The 20,066-nt window shown below is 40.9% G+C and overlaps 1 protein-coding gene across 1 annotated transcript; it reads right to left on the minus strand.

Moving 5' to 3' along the window:
* Window positions 1–10,860: 10,860 nt before the first annotated feature.
* Window positions 10,861–19,031, minus strand: LOC141605976 (uncharacterized). Its single transcript, XM_074424931.1, has 7 exons — window positions 18,423–19,031; window positions 17,259–17,394; window positions 15,439–15,520; window positions 14,649–14,824; window positions 13,183–13,320; window positions 12,955–13,094; window positions 10,861–11,471 (listed from the first exon to the last, which is right to left on the minus strand). Exons 1-7 carry the CDS (start codon window positions 18,538–18,540, stop codon window positions 11,200–11,202), a joined length of 1,062 nt encoding a protein of 353 aa, XP_074281032.1. The 5' UTR covers window positions 18,541–19,031; the 3' UTR covers window positions 10,861–11,199.
* Window positions 19,032–20,066: the final 1,035 nt, after the last annotated feature.

The raw sequence follows: 20,066 nt of genomic DNA on the forward strand, positions 1-20,066 counted from the left end.
CGTGATGAAGAATTAAAGAAAAATAAACGAAACAAACAACAAACATACGAATTACAGAGGACGAAGAAGAAGAAAAGAAGCAGGAACTGCGGCAGCCTCACGAAGAGGCGCAGCAGGAACTGCGCTCCTTCGAAGAGGAGCAGCAATTGCTGCGTCTTTTCTCGACGTCTGTCTACTGGAAATCCGCAAAAACAGAGTTTTAAAGCACGGTTTTAGAAATCGGTTTTAATGGTGTATTCGACATAAATCTTACAATGGTGATACGATAAATAAAATACAATAAATAAAAGAGGAATATACACCCTCAGACTTACATGTTGACGAAACGAGACGAACTAAGATATCGATTAGTGAATGCTCAACGCGAATGCAAAGTGAGTGCCCTCGTAAGAGGAAAACGATTGATTAATTAAGTTGATTATGTGTAGTTGGTCAAATTGGTCGGTCATGCAACGGAGAGGCTGGTACCCGGAAAGATCCGAGCTTACGTGGTCGAATGTTCAAGCACGTAGGCGCCAATTAGTAAGAACAAAGTCTAGAATGCAAAGGGAGAAGAGAAGGGCGGACACTCGCGTGAGAAATATGAGGAACGAAGGCTCCTATTTATACTAATCACACGACGGAATAGGGTTTCGGAGACTCTTTGGAAGTGAATCTCGGAAAGATATGAAAAAGATACGTGGAACATGCAAAGAAGGGCCTGGGAAGAGGCGCAGCAGTCACTGCGTCTCTTGGAAGAGGCGTAGCGCCGGCTGCGTCTATTCCCAGGAGGTTTCCTCCTGCTGAAGAAAGATTTCCGCGTTTGAGTTATGGTAGGACGGAAATAATTCGATTATCTTATGAATATAACGGGATATTATTTGCCAAAAGATAGAATTTATGAAATATGGAATAGAAATACCCGGAACATTCCAGAACATTCCGACTCGGGATTTAACAGTTATCAGAAAATGGAGACGGTTTTTGACCCGGACTCCGAATGTACTCTAATTACTGCCAAAACGACCGTATCAGGACGTAGATGACAACTATGAGGTCGACATTAATATTTGAGCAATCACTTGACGATAATCTTACGAACTGTCACAAATCGTTCCGCGTACCAAACATGCGGCCTAATCATCACCGGGTGGTTTGCGGGAGGTGCAGAAATGAGGTATCTACAAGTGTACACTTGCATAATTATTTACAAATTTACGGTATAGTTTTCGTTTGAACGACTGTGACAGCGGGGTTCGGGGGCAACGCCCTCAAAAACTTTGGCGCAAATTTAATTACCCAACAGTAATTAAATATGACGGAAATTTGTGAAGAGTCGCAATGTAATACTACGGATTTTCTTTGGTGACTACTCGACCGAGTAGAGCCTACTCGGCCGAGTAGTGCTGTTGTTGTGAGTTGTTTTGGTTTTGCCGATGAATACTCGACCGAGTATAGTGAATACTCGACCGAGTAGCGGATACTCGGCCGAGTATAACTTTACTCGACCGAGTATTCGGTCTGGCGAGTATCATTTTGACGGTTTGATTAGGGAGTGTTTTAGATTATTTTATATCCCGCGTCAGTTTTCAAAACATCATTTCAACTTCATCATTTCTACGTTAACCCTAATCTCTCCCTAATCACTCCTTAATCACTCCCTAATCATCCCATAGCCTTGTTGTTTGTGAAATCTTCGGAGTCCTTGCATATAATTCCTCATCCTACTGTTGGTAAGTTCTATTTCTATGTTATTCGTATTCGTTGGGGTTACTGTACATTTACGGAATTGGGAATATGGGGGTTGTGCAATGTGTAATTGTGTGATATGATTATGGTATAGGAGAAGACTTCGTAGAGGAGCCTTTCTGAGTGTTCAAGTTCATTCCACTGTTGATTTCTAAGGTAGGGTTTCCTACTCAGTTTACTGTTCTTTGTAAGACATGTTTGTTGTGATTAATGTTATCTGTTGATCATCGGAGTATGGAGATTGTTGTGACGATGTTAGTGTGAGGGTATTGAGATGGATGTGATATTATGTGATTGTTATTGTGGTGGAGTCACTTGCAGGAGTGACTTCACACCCTAGTTCGCCCTTCGTGGAACCCGCCACGGGAGGGGATGTGCACATTAAGGGACAGGGATTGTTGTCGCTCGTTGAGGAGCTGGACTAGGTGGGATCGGCTGCGGTCACCCACTGGCGGCGAGGATTACCTGTTGCGATGAGTAATCTGGCAGGGCTACACACTTCAGTGTGTAGTCGGTTACTGTGTGAGAATGGAGGATTGGGAATTAACGATGATCAGTTGATTTCTCCGTTTGTTTGTCTTAATATTTGAGTAATACTGACCCTATTGTTGTTTGTGGAATCTGCGGTGATCCATTCGGGGATGGTGAGCAGGCTTGACAGGTATTGCTAGTGTGAGCTTGGGGAATGTCTTGGGAGTATTGTCATCACCAGTCATAGCATCACCGTCTGAGTCTTAGTTGGATTTCTTTTATTGTTAGACTTTGGAGTTGTATTTTGTTAAACCAGTATTTGGATTTGGATGTTGTAAACTTTATACTTTACAGTACTTTAATAAATGTGCTCAGTTCAAACGCTTTTGATATGTACTAACCTCGGGCAACCAAGATGGAAACACACTTTTATGGTAGGGTGGTCCTGGTAAGGCACCTTGGTATGAGGGGGTGTTACAAAGTGGTATCAGAGCCGAAGATTCCGGCACCTAAACAAATGAATTTAATGAACCTAGGGAGTCTAAATAAAATGAACCCGGGGAGAGTTGTTTGGAGCTACCGCAAAGACTCGGGAGACATCCCGGAGTCGCAAATTGGCCCTCACTAACTCGAGCCGGTAACATGGGGAAGTGTGATGAGAGTTAGGTTTTGTATGTAGATGTATGTGAAGATGCATGTTGGTAATAGTTGATAGTTGAAAGTGTGTGTGTTGAAAGTTGTAAGTGTGGTGATGGGACAAATGGAGGATGTGACGGGTGTGTGAATGTTTGTCATGTTGGATTTAGCATATGCATGAATTGTATGCTGATATGATTATAACGTGGCATTAAAGTTCTTGATATTTGAATTGTATGCTGATGTGATTATAACGTGGCATTAAAGTCCTTGATGTTATGTGTTCGTTGCGGGAATAGTGAGCATGATAGAGAACTTTATACTATATACCCGTCTATTCGTGGACTCGGCCGAAGCGGGCGGTGCTCGACCGAGTAGGGAGCACTCGGCCGAGTAACCAAGCACTCGACCGAGTATTGATTGGCGTGAGTAGCAAGTTAGGCTCTCGTATGTGATAACTCGACCGAGTAAGAAAGTATACTCGACCGAGTAGGGTCTACTCGGCCGAGTGTTGTTTTACTCGACCGAGTGTTGTTTTTGAGTTTTTAACGTTCGCTTCTGGAGTCGAATACTCGACCGAGTATTTAAGATACTCGACCGAGTAGTCGTTACTCGACCGAGTATGGTTGTATACTCGGCCGAGTGTTCTTTTGGCGGAAGGTTATTACGTTTTGAGTTGTAGGCTTTTGTGTTTACGTTTCCGTGTTTCTTGTCAGCCCAGTATGCCGCCCAAAAGAACTCCCGCGCAGATCCAAGCTTCGGAGATGACTCTTGATGAGGTTGCTCATATGATTGAGCAACAAGAGGCTCTCCTTGAAGCTCTCAAAAATGTGGGAAAGGGGAACGAGAAGTCGATGGATGCAACTCAGCTCAGCATCATCATTGCTCGCTTCAACCCTCCCACATATGATGGGGTAGGTGAACCAAAGCTACTCGAGAAGTGGCACCGTGAGATTGAAGCTCTCATGGAAATGGTTAAGTGCCCCGAAGACATGATTGTTGAGCAGGTAGTGTACTACCTAAGAGGTGAAGTGCAGCTTGGTGGCAAAACGTCAAGGAAGATGCTAGAGCTTTTTACCAAGCGAAGAGCTATTCCTTGTCCGGGTTGAAGAGTGCTATGAGGGAGCGATTCGTGCGGGAGCATATCCGACACAAGATGAGATCGACTTTGATTCCTTCACCATGACCGAGGTGATGACGGTCACCGACTACTATCATCGGGTTTTGGAGCTATCTCGTTATGTTGAGGACATGCAGCTAGGACAGAGAGGTTTGGCTCTCCGTTTTGAGAGGGGTTTATCTCGCTAAGATCGTGAGTCGTATGCCACCAAGCTACGACCTCAAGGAATGTACCGAGAGCATGTCAAGTCGAGAGAATGGTAGATCTCTCAAGAGAGATCGATGAGAGGATCTGCTTCTTTGAAAAGAGGAAGGCCGATGGTGGAAACAACGACACCGACCAACAAGAAAGAGAACTTCAGCCATGCTAAGGCTTTTTCTGGGGGAGCTGGTTTTTCGGGAGGATCTCGTGGCTGGGGAAAGAATGGAGGTCGGAGTGTGAGTGACAACTCTAACCTTACATGCTTCAACTGTGGTGGGATAGGCCACAAAAGACGAGAATGCACGAGCTACAGGCCCGGCACTGGTTCAGGAGCTCGGTCAGGGAATTTTTCTCAGGGGCCGACTCAGAGTTTTGCTAGTAACCGACCGGGAGGTTCATGGGGCAACAGAGGTGGACAGAGCAACCAAGGCGGTTACAACCGCGGTGGTGGTGGCTCTTATCAGCGCCAGAACAACAGTACCACTCAGGATTCGACAGCCAAGGCAAGTACCTCCAATGCTTCAGTTCAGGGTGGAGGACAGAAAAACAGTGGAAAGCTTTTCATGATGGACAAGCAGGAAGCACAGGATGATGCTCATGTAGTTACCGGTACCTTTCTTGTTCATAATGTACCGTCCTTTGTTTTGTTTGATTCCGGGGCTACACATTCTTTTGTGTCTAAGAGTCATGCTGTGTCTATGGGTTTGGGGAAGTTTGAGGTTGTAAAAGATGATGTGTTCATACCTTCAGGGGAGTCTGTGTCGTGCCTCAAGCTGTATAAGGGAGTATCCATTGTAGTTGGAGGGGTAGATTTACCAGTAGACCTGTTAGAGTTTCCTATGGATGGGTTTGAGGTGATTGTCGGGATGGATTGGCTGGGTAAGTATGATGCCAGAATAGATTGTCGGCAAAAGAGGGTGTCCTTAAAGGGTCCCAAGAGTATTAGGGTGTCCTATAGAGGGTTTGTGGTAAAGCCTAAGTGTAGGTTCATAGCTGTGATGACTTTAAAGTCATGTTTGAGGAAGAAGTGTCCCTTGATTCTCTGTCATGTGAGAGACCACCGAGTAGAGCCACCGACAGTTTCTGAGATATCTGTGGTGAGAGAGTTCGAAGATGTTTTTCCTGAGGAGATACCGAGTTTGCCTCCCAAGAGGGATGTTGATTTCAGCGTGGAGCTTAAGCCGGGAACGGGTCCCATATCTAAAGCACCTTACCGTATGGCACCTAAAGAGTTGGCAGAGTTGAAAAAGCAGATACATGAGTTGCTAGGCAAGGGTTACATCAGGCCTAGTGTGTCACCGTGGGGAGCTCCAGTTCTTTTTGTAAAGAAGAAAGATGGGAGTATGAGACTATGCATTGATTACAGAGAGCTCAATCGTGTCACAGTGAAGAACAAGTATCCGTTGCCTAGGATTGACGACCTGTTTGATCAGCTTAGTGGAGCAGGTGTGTTTTCCAAGATTGATCTTAGGTCGGGATATCACCAGCTGAGGATAGCAGATGAGGATATTCCTAAGACAGCGTTCCGATCTCGATATGGTCATTACGAGTACGTGGTGATGCCTTTTGGGTTGACCAATGCGCCATCAGCTTTTATGGATTTGATGAATCGGATCTTTACACCGTTCTTGGATAGGTTTATGGTTGTTTTCATCGACGATATCTTAGTCTATTCTAAGACTAAGGAAGAGCATGAGCAGCACTTGAGGATAGTCCTGCAGACCTTGAGAGAAAATCAGTTTTATGCCAAGCTATTTAAGTGCGAGTTCTGGTTAGAGGAAGTGGCTTTTCTGGGCCATGTGATATCTAAGAAGAGGGTATCTGTGGATCCTAGTAAGATTGAGACCGTCACCAACTGGGAATCGCCGAAGAATGTTGTTGAGATTCGGAGTTTCTTAGGCCTTGCCGGCTACTACAGGAGATTTGTGAAAGATTTCTCTACCATAGCGCGGCCTATATCTTTGATGAGGAAGGAAGTCAGATTTGTTTGGGATGAGAGTTGTGAGACGGCGTTTCAGACCTTAAAGGAACGTTTGACCACAACCCCTATCCTAGCCTTGCCAGAGGGTTGTGAGAACTTTGAGTTATATACCGACGCTTCAAAGAATGGTCTTGGTTGTGTTTTGATGCAGGAAGGGAAAGTCATAGCTTATGCTTCGAGGCAGCTGAAGCAATATGAGGAGAACTACCCTACTCATGATCTGGAGCTGGGTGCAGTTGTGTTCGCTCTTAAGATTTGGAGGCACTACCTTTATGGAGCAACTTTTAAGGTGTTCTCTGATCATAAGAGTCTAAAGTATATCTACACTCAGAAGGAGCTTAACATGCGACAGAGACGGTGGATGGAGCTGATTGGAGATTATGATATGGAGATCATCTATCACGAGGGTAAGGCTAATGTTGTTGCAGATGCACTGAGTAGAAAGAGCGTTCATTCGCTATGTACAGCTATGTCCTTGTTGAAGTTGAGGGATGAGATGTCTAGGTTGGGGATCTTTATGATTCGAGAGGGGGATACCATCGGGGATTTGACGATCGAGCCAGAGTTGTATGAGAACATCAAGAGTAAGCAAGAGCTTGATCCTAAGATTCAGGAGTGGAAGTCAAAGGTAGAGAGTGGAACGGTTTCCGGGTTTTCTATCCATTCAGATGGGAGTGTTCGTTTTGATGGGAGACGGTGTGTTCCCGAGGATGCGAGTCATGGAGAGTGATCCTGACGGAGGCTCATTGCACTCCCTATTCAGTTCACCCGGGTGGTGACAAGCTTTATAAAGACCTTAAGAAGACTTTTAGGTGGCCAAACATGAAGAGAGATGTAGCTGAGTTTGTAGCCAGATGTTTGACCTGTCAAAGGGTCAAGGGTGAACAAAGGAGACCACAAGGTAAGATTCAGTCTTTGGAAGTACCCGAGTGGAAGTGGGAGTCGATCTCCATGGACTTCATTGTGGGGTTGCCTAGGTCACAACAAGGTAACAACATGATTTGGGTGATTGTTGATCGGTTAACCAAGTCATCCCATTTCGTTCCCATGAAAGATACTTGGTCTAAGATGCAGCTGGCATTGGGTTACAGGAGGCATGTGGTTCGGTTACATGGTATACCTAAAGATATCGTTTCTGATCGTGATGCGAGGTTTATATCCAAGTTTTGGCAAGAGCTGCAAGAGTTGATGGGTACAACTTTGAAGATGAGTACAACCTTTCATCCGGCAACCGATGGTCAGACGGAACGGACCATCAAGACCTTAGAAGACATGTTGAGGGCATGTGTTATGGAGTTTGGGGGCAGTTGGGAAGACAGGCTTGATCTGATCGAGTTTTCATACAATAACAGTTATCATACAAGCATCGGGATGACACCTTTTGAAGCTTTGTATGGCCGGAAATGCCGAAGTCCAGTTTGTTGGGATGATAGTTTTGAGACGGTGGTTTTAGGGTCACAGCTGGTTCAAGATATGGTTGAGCAAGTCCAGTTAATTCGGTAAAAGATGAGAGCAGCTCAAGATCGTCAGAAGAGCTACGCCGACTTACACCGCAGGGACATTGAGTTTACGGTAGGTGACAAGGTTCTTTTGAAAGTGTCACCTATGCGAGGTGTTATGAGGTTTGGGAAAAAGGGTAAGCTAAGCCAAAAGTTTATAGGTCCTTAAGAGATTTTGGATCGTGTTGGCGAGGTAGCTTACCGGTTAGCGTTACCACCGACTTTGGATAGAGTACACAATGTTTTTCATGTATCTCAACTTCGGAAGTATGTGAGCGATCCGTCGCATATCCTTGAAATGGATAACATCGAGCTTGATGAATCCTTGTCCTACGCCGAGATTCCTAAGGAGATTCCTGATCGCAAGATTCGTAAGACCCGTAATGGTGAGACGGTCTTACTCAAGGTCCTTTGGTCTAATCATAACGTGGAGGAAGCCACATGGGAACCCGAGGAAGCTATGCGAGAACGTTTTCCTAACCTTTTTTATCAGGTATGTTTGGTTACGGGGACGTAACCGTTGTCTTTTTAGGGGGGTAGGAGATGGTTGCGGTCGTGTTTTGTCTTATTTTGTTGTTTTGCTTTGAGTCGGGGTAGTGATTTTGTGGTGACTTGTGTAGTTCTTTGGTGTTGTTTTATGTGGTTAGTATAGTCTTGTGGCGTTGTGTTGTGCCTTGTTTTGAGAGTAGTGTGTGAACTTCGGGACGAAGTTCTTTTTAAGGGGGGAAGACTGTAATACTACGGATTTTCTTTGGTGACTACTCGACCGAGTAGAGCCTACTCGGCGGAGTAGTGCTGTTGTTGTGAGTTGTTTTGGTTCTGCCGATGAATACTCGACCGAGTATAGTGAATACTCGACCGAGTAGCGGATACTCGGCCGAGTATAACTTTACTCGATCGAGTATTCGGTCTGGCGAGTATCATTTTGACGGTTTGATTAGGGAGTGTTTAAGATTATTTTATATCCCGCGTCAGTTTTCAAAACATCATTTCAACTTCATCATTTCTACGTTAACCCTAATCTCTCCCTAATCACTCCCTAATCATCCCATAGCCTTGTTGTTGTGAAATCTTCGAGTCCTTGCGTATAATTCCTCATCCTACTGTTGGTAAGTTCTATTTCTATGTTATTCGTATTCGTTGGGGTTCTTTGTACATTTACGGAATTGGGAATATGGGGTTGTGCAATGTGTAATTGTGTGATATGATTATGGTATAGGAGAAGACTTCGTAGAGGAGCCTTTCCGAGTGTTCAAGTTCATTCCACTTTGTTGATTTCTAAGGTAGGGTTTCCTACTCGGTTCTTTTCTTTGTAAGACATGTTTGTTGTGATTAATGTTATCTGTTGATCATCGGAGTATGGAGATTGTTGTGACGATGTTGGTGTGAGGGTATTGAGATGGCTGTGATATCATGTGATTGTGATTGTGGTGGAGTCACTTGCGGGAGTGGCTTCACACCCTAGTTCGCCCTCAGTGGAACCCGCCACGGGAGGGGATGTGCACATTAAGGGACAGGGATTGTTGTCGCTCGTTGAGGAGCTGGACTAGGTGGGATCGGCTGCGGTCACCCACTGGCGGCGAGGATTACCTGTTGCGATGGGTAATCTGGCGGGCTACACACTTCGATGTGTAGTCGATTCTTGTGTGAGAATGGAGGGTTGGGAATTGGCGATGATCGGGGTTGATTTCTCCGTTTGTTTGTCTTAATATTTGAGTAATACTGACCCCGTTGTTGTTTGTGGAATCTGCGGTGATCCATTTGGGGATGGTGAGCAGGCTTGACAGGTATTGCTAGTGTGAGCTTGGGGAATGTCTTGGGAGTATTGTCATCACCAGTCATAGCATCACCGTCTGAGTATTAGTTGGATTTCTTTTATTGTTAGACTTTGGAGTTGTATTTTGTTAAACCAGTATTTGGATTTGGATGTTGTAAACTTTATACTTTACAGTACTTTAATAAATGTGCTCAGTTCAGACGCTTTTGATATGTACTAACCTCGGGCAACCGAGATGGTAACACACTTTCATGGTAGGGTGGTCCTGGTAAGGCACCTTGGTATGAGGGGGTGTTACACGCAACTCTTGAGAAATAAGGGAAAGTTCCCTGTTACCCTCTTTCACTTCTATATAAATAGAAATGAGATTAGAAGATAAAGACACAGTAAAACAAAATCTTTTATTGCATCAAAAGAACATATAACATTCTACACAAAATATTTCTATATTACGTTTCTGATTTTTGTGCCAAAAATCAGAGGGCACCGTCTTATCTCAATAGGAAATTCGGTTTCACCCAGGCACTAATAAGGGTCGAATTATTCTATTAAGAAAACGGAGTCGATTCGGTGCGGTTTTATTGTCAATTCCTGTTCGTGCATACTCAACATCTAACATATTGTAATGCAATAAAACATAAACATATTGTTGTGAAAGTGCATTATATTTACTAAAATAGAAGTACTCTTTAAAAATAAGCTGGTGGCTTACAAGTTTCTTTAAATGGCTGTTTAGTGACGCAAAATGCGATATTACAATGTACTAATGTAAAACCGCCCTGCATGATCTGAATCCAGAGATGGATACATACTGCAGTATTTTATGATTTTTTTTTTCACGAGTCGTTCAGCTTACTTTGATAATTTCGATTATAATGATTAAAAAAAAAATATACACATTGCTTCACTGTTCAATTATTTTTACGTGGGCTGCAAAATTTTACGTGGTCGATTTCTTTGCAAGGAACATGAGTTGGTCCATCGAAACATGCCATGCAGCCATGTCCAACATTCAACACCTAAATTTTCAGAAAGTCGTAACATGTACTTTCCATAACAGGAGCATGAGTTATTAGGACCATTCAACTAATTGGGAAACTTCAACCAATTAGAGGTTTTAGGTGTAAACCCGCTTTACACAAGAATTAGTGACGGAAAACATCCTATTTTCTTCCTGCAGTTTTAGACTACTCTATTTAACTACTCACTTTAAAGTTTAAACCACATTATACTCACTTCTAAAAGAAAAACTACATAATTTGATCATCAAATGGGTCAGTTTTATGACAAAACGGCGGATTCTCTTGAGGTGGTCTTAAGAATGTGTTTTATATCATTGCATGTCATAATAGGGTGCGGGCTAGTGGCTTTCGCCTGTAGGTGATCGGGGAGATGGAGGTAGTCAAGTACCGGAGTGAAAAGAGAAATAAAGAAGTGAAAAATTAGAAATGACAATGACTAGAGATGAATGATAGTAAAATTGGTAACTTTCACCCACCAGAAACATACCAATTCATGTTCCAAAGAACATACTCATACTCAATCCATACACAATGCATGGAGAACCATCTCGACCACTCAGTTAACAGTCGACCAACATCATAATCCAACAAAACGATGCCACTATACTATCTTAATGAAGATATTGACCATAAAAACGCTTCATTTGGAACAACGGGAGTAGGCATCGTACAAAACACAGTAAAATAAATGTGATTTGGAAGGATTACAAAAGCGGCATAAGAACGGAGAAGCAAAGGGTTAATGAAAATGGGTACTGACAATATTATTTATCTTGATCATTTGTTGCTTCTTCCTTGGCCTTATCCTCGTCAACAATATGGAAGCCTTCCAACTTCTGTGAAACTTGTTCCACACTACCAACTTTACCCTTGTCACTAGATCCGATATTAGAGGCAACACACTCATTATCTTCCGGGGTCAAAGGGCCAGTCTGCCATATTCTAATGGTTCCGTCTTCAGAACCAGAGGCATATGATTCACCTCCTGGCGAGAAACGCACACAGTGTACTGGACCATGGTGACCCTTGTTGCACGCTGCATTGCGTAAACAATTACTTGTTACAAGTTTAGAACCAATCTTAGAATAGCATGATCTACACCATATAAAAATCTCGTGAGGCTCGCCTCTGTTATTTTAATCACTAAACAGCACATTCCGTACCAAATATTGAAAAAAAAAATAAAGATTTCAGAGTTAACATAGAACAGACCATGTGGACATGAAAAAACTGACCCGGAAAGAATCCGAATCAGGACCGAACTTGCACGGACCCACCTTGGAATATACTAAAATCACTAACGTGAAACAAGGACCTTGGACCCACCTTGGGATGGCAATTGAGTAGGAAACTAAAACAAAACCGATGTGATCCCAAGGGCAAAGTCTAACCAAAACAATTTTTTTGAATCCCAAGCCCGATTTATTATTTAAACCAGTACCAAACCTGTTACTAGAAAAACCCAAACAAATTACCAATCAATTACATGCCCAAACCCAATTGATTCAAATTTCATGATTCCTAGACTTTTGAAATTTCATTTTGGTTATAGAATATAATTTTCAATCAAGTTGAAGCGGGTTTTGGATTATACAAGAAATATTTTGGATCCAGTATGGGTTATAGATTTTTGTTTATTTATAGGGTTTGGATATGGAATAGTGATCCAATAAGAAATTGGATCGGTCTAGATCATATTATATTCGATCCAAATCAAACCCACTGCCATACCTAGCTATACCCAATAACTAGATCGGGCAAACATGTTAGTCAGTTTCGGTCTATATGAAAAATAGGAGTGAAACTACTATTCCCTCCATGAAAAAATGAACATCTTTATTTGTTTATACAGGAAACTGATATTAGATACCTATACAAGATAATGTTACTAAGTCCACCGCTCAAACCGTTACTTCACTTGCACACCCCAGGCAGGTGACAACCTTCCCCACCCTCACCCATAAAGTCTTCGCATCACTCACCCTACCACTCTCCACCCACACCACCAATAGAAGCTCACACGATCCATAAATCTGACCACCTCTGTTTTCTTAAATTGTTTCCTCTAGAGTCCCAGACCTCCATACAACCCAATAACGCTGCAAGTCCAGCACTGCCCTTCCCTCCTCCGCCCAGCCCAAAATGGGCCTAGGCTAGGGATTGTCTGAGATGGAGAGAAGATAATGGGAGGTTGGTGTTTGGTCCCCGTAGAGGGAGTGTTGGGACGGATGAGAGGGAGGACCAAGTGGAAGAGGAGGCACGCTATGGTGAGAGACTAGAGTACAAGAGGCTGAGTGTGTTGAGGAGAGAAAAAGCGGTGGGATTAAGTTGAGCGGGGAAATAACTTGCCATAAAAGAAGAGAACAAGTAAGAATATTGGGATACCCAAAAAGGAAAGTAACAAGACAATCAAGGGACAGAGGGAGGACTCCCTACAGAAACAATATCACTTAAAAAAGCAATTAAAAATGAATACATATGCACTTAATGAGGAAAACAAGCTTCAAACATGGACACACCTGTCTCTTCACCAGTATGGAAATCAAAGACTCGGACCCACATATCTTCCCCTCCAGCAACAAATTTGTTACCATATTTTGGCTCTAATGAGGCAGATTCCACAGTGCATTTCATTTCATAGCTCTTCACCAATCCAAAACTGCACAAAGAGATGATCTTCAGTTTACAAAATCGAGGATCGAGTAAAATTGTAAGAAGATACATAAGAAGTATAACATAACACTTACTAGTTGGCATCCCAAAACTTCACACTAGTCCCGTCACAGGTTGTGATATAGCGGCCATCTTGGCTCACCTCAGCACTAGTGACTGATGACGCAGTGTCAAGGGTTCGGACTATCTGCCCAGTTCTGACATCCCATAATCTGCAAATTACCAAGGACAAGAAGTTCTCTACCTTAAGTGATTGTTAAAAAAATTTAGCAGTGAAAAAAATAAAGCTGTGAAGTACAAAGGCAATTTTGGCTTGTTGGAAGTAAATGATAACTCTTAAACCTGACACTGCACGTAGACTAAGTTTCAAGAGACAATAAATGAACTGGTGTAAAAGTCCAAGAACTCATGATCCAACAACAAAATCACCTTAGTGCCTCAAACGTTACGGTCTATCACAAGATACGGAAGCGCCGGATGTATGCAACCCCTTTAAATCCTTGAAACATAAGCGAGGCTTTTTATTTCTTGTATGACCCCTAATGAAAATAGCGTCAAGAAAAGGAGCCCATGTGATACAATCTTCAAGGTCTCAGCCACATCAGCGTATGACTGAACAACACCGAGCCCAAACCAATGTTACTATATGGTCCATTTTTAATTATTATTGTACTATTCCCTTCTTCTAAACCTGTTTCCGTCTTACTCATCCTGGCTATCATTACCTTCTATATATTTTTGTTATATTTCACAATTTATCTGGCCAGAATTAATTTGCGCCACCTTGATCCAACAAGGAAAATCAATGCCTTCTACAGCCCACTACTTTCCAATCTCCACCATCACAGGCACCTAATACCAAGTAATCTAAATTCAATATAAATCAACTATCGTAAGAAGGCAGCCCAACAAACTAGAAACAGAACTGAACCTATTACTCGATGAGAATAATTGATATTCACCATCTCCAGATATATGATTGATTACTCACAGTGATGGCCATCACAATGGCCAAACGGACCATTAATCATAACCTTAACCGTGTAAGCTACTAAAGTACAGGGGTGGAAAAATCCCTGGCATGTGACATCTAGTCTCCTAAACTCTGGAATACCAATTGAACTGCTGAACATAGATTTGATCAAATATTCAAAATAGCTAGTGATACTAATTTGAATCGAGAGAATTATCTTGGTCATATGCGTATCCATTGACCAAACTCCGTTGTTAAATGAAAATCCGCCTTAACTCTGATTCGAAGTGTCCATATGATGCGTCAAGTTGTCATCTGAGTATACAAGCACTCATGACGACCACATGTCTAGTAACACATATTTTCTATCCTCTTCATGACCCAAGAATAGGCTACGATGTTCTGAACTCTTAATAACCTACCAAGTTTACACTTTTCCAGGCTTTCAGGATAAAGATCACTAAAGAAAAAATAAACAATCAAATGTTCCACTGCTTGCAAATAGAAAAAAAAAATGGCCAGTACATCACAAACACAGATGATAAAGCACAACCAAGCGAAGCATACCTAACTCCACCCATGTCAGTGCAAGAACTCAAAATAGTCTGGTCGCTATGAAGCCATGCTAAAGTTCTCACAGAGCCTGGAGACTTGTCAACTTCTCTGGGAGGTGCATCTGGACGATTCATATCATAAATGCGCAAAACTTTTTCCATCCCACCAGTTAAAAGAAGGTGAGTGTCCTGTTTTCATGCGAGAAATTACATAATTGAAAATCTCAGCAAAATATCTAAAAAAATAGACATTGTGATGGTTACCTAATTTTTTTCTCGTCTTATAATCAAAAACAAAAACCACACAAAAAGTAGGAGCATATCCACACACATTTCAGCGGGGATAAAACATACTAGATATCAGTACCTCAAAGTTGCGTGGAAAGGAAACAAATACTTTTTATACAATGTACAAAGACAAAGAAGTCCTCATAGTAATAACCAAGAGGTTATGCTTATGATCGGCAACTTTAGTGGCAAACTGTGACCCAACACAGATACCAAAAACACTAAATAACTCGGCGCAAGTATGAGATGCGAGTTACTATGGCTGGCATGTCGTTATTTTTGTTGGATAGTACTCCTAACTTTAGTTACCTCTGAAAATATTAAAGATATAAAGGACAGCCTTTAAAAAGTATACCAATATCCTCTCTGTTCTCCCATTCAATGATTTTTTTCATAGATTAGTAACAGGATCCGTCCATCAGAACTCATTGCCCCTATCCAAGCTGAATAAACGATTCTAATACCCTAAATAGCTTTCACTATCATTGTTGACAAGAAGTAAATTGATGATTTACCTCTGAAAAAGCACATGATCGAACAATGTGCTTGTGGTCAAAAGAATGTTTCACATCTCCAGTTATGGCATCCCACACTTTCCTGTATTTTGATCAAAACATAGCACATTAAGCATTTGTATTCATCATATAAAAATATAGAGAGTGGGAAATTTGATAAGATATATGTACTTTTGCAAAAGGTGGTCGTGCAGTACCTACTTAAAAATGACCATCATAGCTTATTGTAACTTTTAATAAGAAAGGTTTGATTCAGCCCATAAAACATTGTACACCAGACATTTTCTATCTCACAAGACAGGTAAGGAGACACAGACCAGGTTCCATCAGTGACAAGAACGTGACACAGTCACCACACTAACCAAAGTTGAAGCGTTGATGACCCCAAACATATCAGAGGCAATAAATTGAAAATAGCAGACTGGTCCATTTCCCCTTAAATTCTCTGTAGCCAGGACAGATCCTATATTACTAGATAAATAATTATTCTCCTCTACGTAAATATGGTTACAGATGACGCGGGCGTGTAAGTACTTTAATGACATCAAATAGACGCACGTGTTTTACCTTAATCCAAGCACGGTTCGCAAAGAAATAATAAAATTGCAACGGGATGTCAACTTCATACGGCTAATATGTTCTCAATCAATCATATATTCATATTACAGATTTGCCTGGGCTCATAACCATATCTAGTCAGGGAATATAGAGGGTCAAGTTTGTTTAAAGCTTGGTTGGAAAGAATCCATTAACATCATGTTCCTTCAGAATACGCAATCAGTATTATGTAAACATGAATGTTAATAGTCAACATGCAAAAAGGATTTAGACCAACTACCAAAGTATGTCAGCCTCGTTCCACACAAAAGTATTATGCAAAGAGAATCCATACATATCTAGTTTCCATGATAAATTTGGCGGCATGCGTTCATTACCCATCATACAGAAAGATCAAACTGAGCAGCAATGACCATTAGAATCTATGTACAAGGAAAAAAGACCTCAAAAGCACACAAAGATTATCATTATTATCAGGCACTTCTGACCATTGATATCAGAACTGTCATCTTGATAATTGAGGCTTCCAAAGTATATCAACCACCAACTTGACAAATATTTCAACAATACCATCCGAATTTCAATACTGTTGACATCACTTTTACTGAATTATCTTACAACGAACTATTAGGTGGCAACTGGCAAGGGGGGTGGACTTAACAAAATGTCCAAAGGCTAGACATAGGATTGTATAGGCCAATAACTAATAAATAGAATACCATTTAGTAAATGAACAAGCATGAAATATAAGACTTATCAATACCTAAACATGCAGAACTTCAAGACAGTGACGGGGAAGTAGAAGCATGTTGAAAAATCTAGAGACAGATAACTACTCCTTTATGCTTACATTTATGACAAGACAGGGCTTGTAATTTCTGGCACAACTACAAGCCCTGGGTTTCTTATGTAAGCATAGACTACGGGCAATCTCTACGAGGAACCTTTAACTTGGTAAGTCAGATGCAGTTTGCTTAAACATAAATATTTGAATACCAATTTAGATTTATAAATTACAATCAGCAATCAATATATAGCATGGTATTATAACTAATTTTGGGACTTAATCCAGCAATTGGGTGCCATGGGCCTCATCTTAGTTATTGTGCACTAAATGCAGGCGGAAAGGCCTCCAAATGTGGTAGCGGTAATCTTCAAAACCTTGATAAATCAGTCTTAATGCGATTTAGCGACCCAAAGTTAACCTTAACATAAGCGGAAATGAAAAGAGTGCAATTTATACAAAAAGAATAGTAACATACGCAGAGAAGTCAGCAGATGCTGTAGCTGCAATTAAAGCATTTGTGTCTAAGCAGCAACTCCACACTGCACCTTTATGGCCCTGAAATGTTCCAATCCAATCTCCAGTTTCCCCGTTTCTAAGCATCGGGCTAGAATCTACATTAATATCAACAGTAAAGTGTCACAAATAACGCACACAAAGTGAAAATGTCAGAAGATTATCACGCCAAGAACATTAACACCATAGTACGAGTACAGCTCCTACACCTTAAATATCTCATGCTAATTGGATTATCACAAATTCTAGAATAAGACAGTTTCACACCATGAGACGGTCCTTTTATACTGAAGCTATTTCATTTACTGCTATCAATAAAAGAGTGATTTTTATACAAATGAACTGTCTTAACGCGTGAGATCATCTCACACAACAATTACTATTGGATTATATATGTTGAATGTAATCCCAATTAAATGTATTGAGATCTCCATGCGATTGATTTCATGGTCATTATGTTACTTAATATTATTAAGTAACATCATGGTTACCGGATTCGCTATGAATACGCCCTTACTTATTCGTGATTCGCTCTTATAGAATGTGTGCCACACGTATTTAGAGTAAGCGGCAAGATAGAATTCGCTCTTTAGCAATTCGCGATTTGTAGGGTACCCGAGAGAATCCGATAACCTTGCTTAATACTCCTATCATGTAAATACCATTACACCATTCGATACAACCCACAAAAACTCTCCTCCTCGCAACTCTTTTCTATCCCTCACATTCCACATTTCCACCTAGTTGCTTGTAAGCTGGATTTCACTACACTATAATACTAACTACCGTAATCCAGCACGAACTTCTAGATAAATCGGACACCTCCTCTACCAAAGACAAAAACCCAAATAAGACCATTATATGCATACATTCCATGTTCCCAAATACATAAATAAACACCTCATATAACAATGTAATCACTACACACTACAAAACACATGTTTAACTATGACAATTCAACCAAACTACATACGACGACCCCCGAGTTGATAAATTGATCAATGCATAAATAACAAGCAAACATCAACAACTCAAGCTCAATCCCTAGTTACATAACATAGGCATGATCACACACATTAGTATACTATCAACGAATAGAATTAATTAAAATAAAAGACAAATATACCCTTGCTAGCACTAATGAGGAAGAACCCATCAGGAGTAACAGGACTGTAAAAAAGATCAACCACTGGACGAGAATGCCCATGGCATACTAATGGCACTGTTACCCTTTTCTTCTCCATATTTTTTCACTGCTATTTTATACACACAACTATTTGAAAATTCAGTAAAAACCCAGGTAAATAATCAACAAAAAAACAAGAAAAATCTTCTCTTTTTCAGTAATTTTACAAACCCTAGAAAATTTTACAAGATTAAGAAAAAAAAACAATTTTTTTTGTAAGATTGTTATGAGATCAAAAGGGGTTAGAGATTTAGGGAAATGTATGATCAATTTGTAAACAACAACAACAACAACAACAAAAAAAAAAAATAGATTTGAGGATAAATTTGGGGTTCTAGTACCAAAATTAAATTTGAAAAATTGATTATCACCTTGACCCAATTAAAAAAGATGAGATTTGAATCTAAAATGAGGAGAAAAAATTAAATATTTTTGGGTTTTTTTCAAGGGACAGAAAACTGGGTAGAGATAGTGGGATAGATGAAGCGTTGTAGAACAAAGTGAGAATTCCCTCTTTTTACAACCCCCGACCAAGGAAGGAAGAACCATGGAAGAAGCTTCATGTTTGATTTTTATAAGGTAGCTTGCTAAGACAAGGGTATTTAGGTCAATACATATTTGGATTTGGATTTAGGATCAAGCTAATTAGGTCACGACCCAGTTTTAATCTTTAGTTTGATCTATTTGCATCCTCTCATGCAAACGGTCACCTAGACACCTAGGTTGCACGAAAACAAACACGGACACGACACGAACACGGGACACAACACTCTGATTTTTTAAGGACACGGGACACGGCAAAAAAAATCCAATATACATATTAAAATAAATGGAATTTAGAGCCCTTTATAACCAACATAAACTTTGCTCACTTAAAAGACAACAAAGTCGTAAAAAGGTCATTATCCCTTTCTCATCAAAAAATTACATCTCATGTAATATTATACATCTTAGAAGTTATAATTTACAAATCCAATATTTTAACATCAACATTAATAACCTATTGTTATAAATTTATAATTATAATGTTTGACAAATTTTTAAGGAAGTTGCCAACAAAATCCTAAATCCTTACCACAAATATTTTGAATTCATCTCCACCTCTTTCGTACACACATCTCTTCAATCCTATCAATTACTTTATTCCAATCCAAACCCACATCATACCAGTCGTCCATCTTCATCCTCTAACCTCTCCCCACAACTCTAAAAAGCTTAAACGAGATCCTACCATTTTGTGCATACTCATTATACCGAGAAAAAAAATCAGAAAGAAACCCCAGATTGAGAAATTAGGGAAATAAGGATCGGCGACCGGCGGGGAGGCAAGAAACCCCAGATTGAGAAACACCAGATCTGGACGTGGACGGCGGTGAGGAGAGACCGGCGACCGGCGGGGAGGCAAGGTATCGACGGTGGATGGTGGAGATAGGGATTGAGGGGTTTTGGTTTTGTTGCAATCAGTAAATAATGTCGACAAATTGGAAAAAATGAAAAGTCAGGGGTCCTGTTTTTGTTCTGGAAAATGCTTAATTGGCGTGTCCGACTGAAAACGGACCGTGTCCAACGCGGTTGGGCCTTGTC

The sequence above is a fragment of the Silene latifolia genome, chromosome 10, assembly GCF_048544455.1.
Source record: "Silene latifolia isolate original U9 population chromosome 10, ASM4854445v1, whole genome shotgun sequence".
Lineage (NCBI taxonomy): Eukaryota > Viridiplantae > Streptophyta > Magnoliopsida > Caryophyllales > Caryophyllaceae > Silene > Silene latifolia.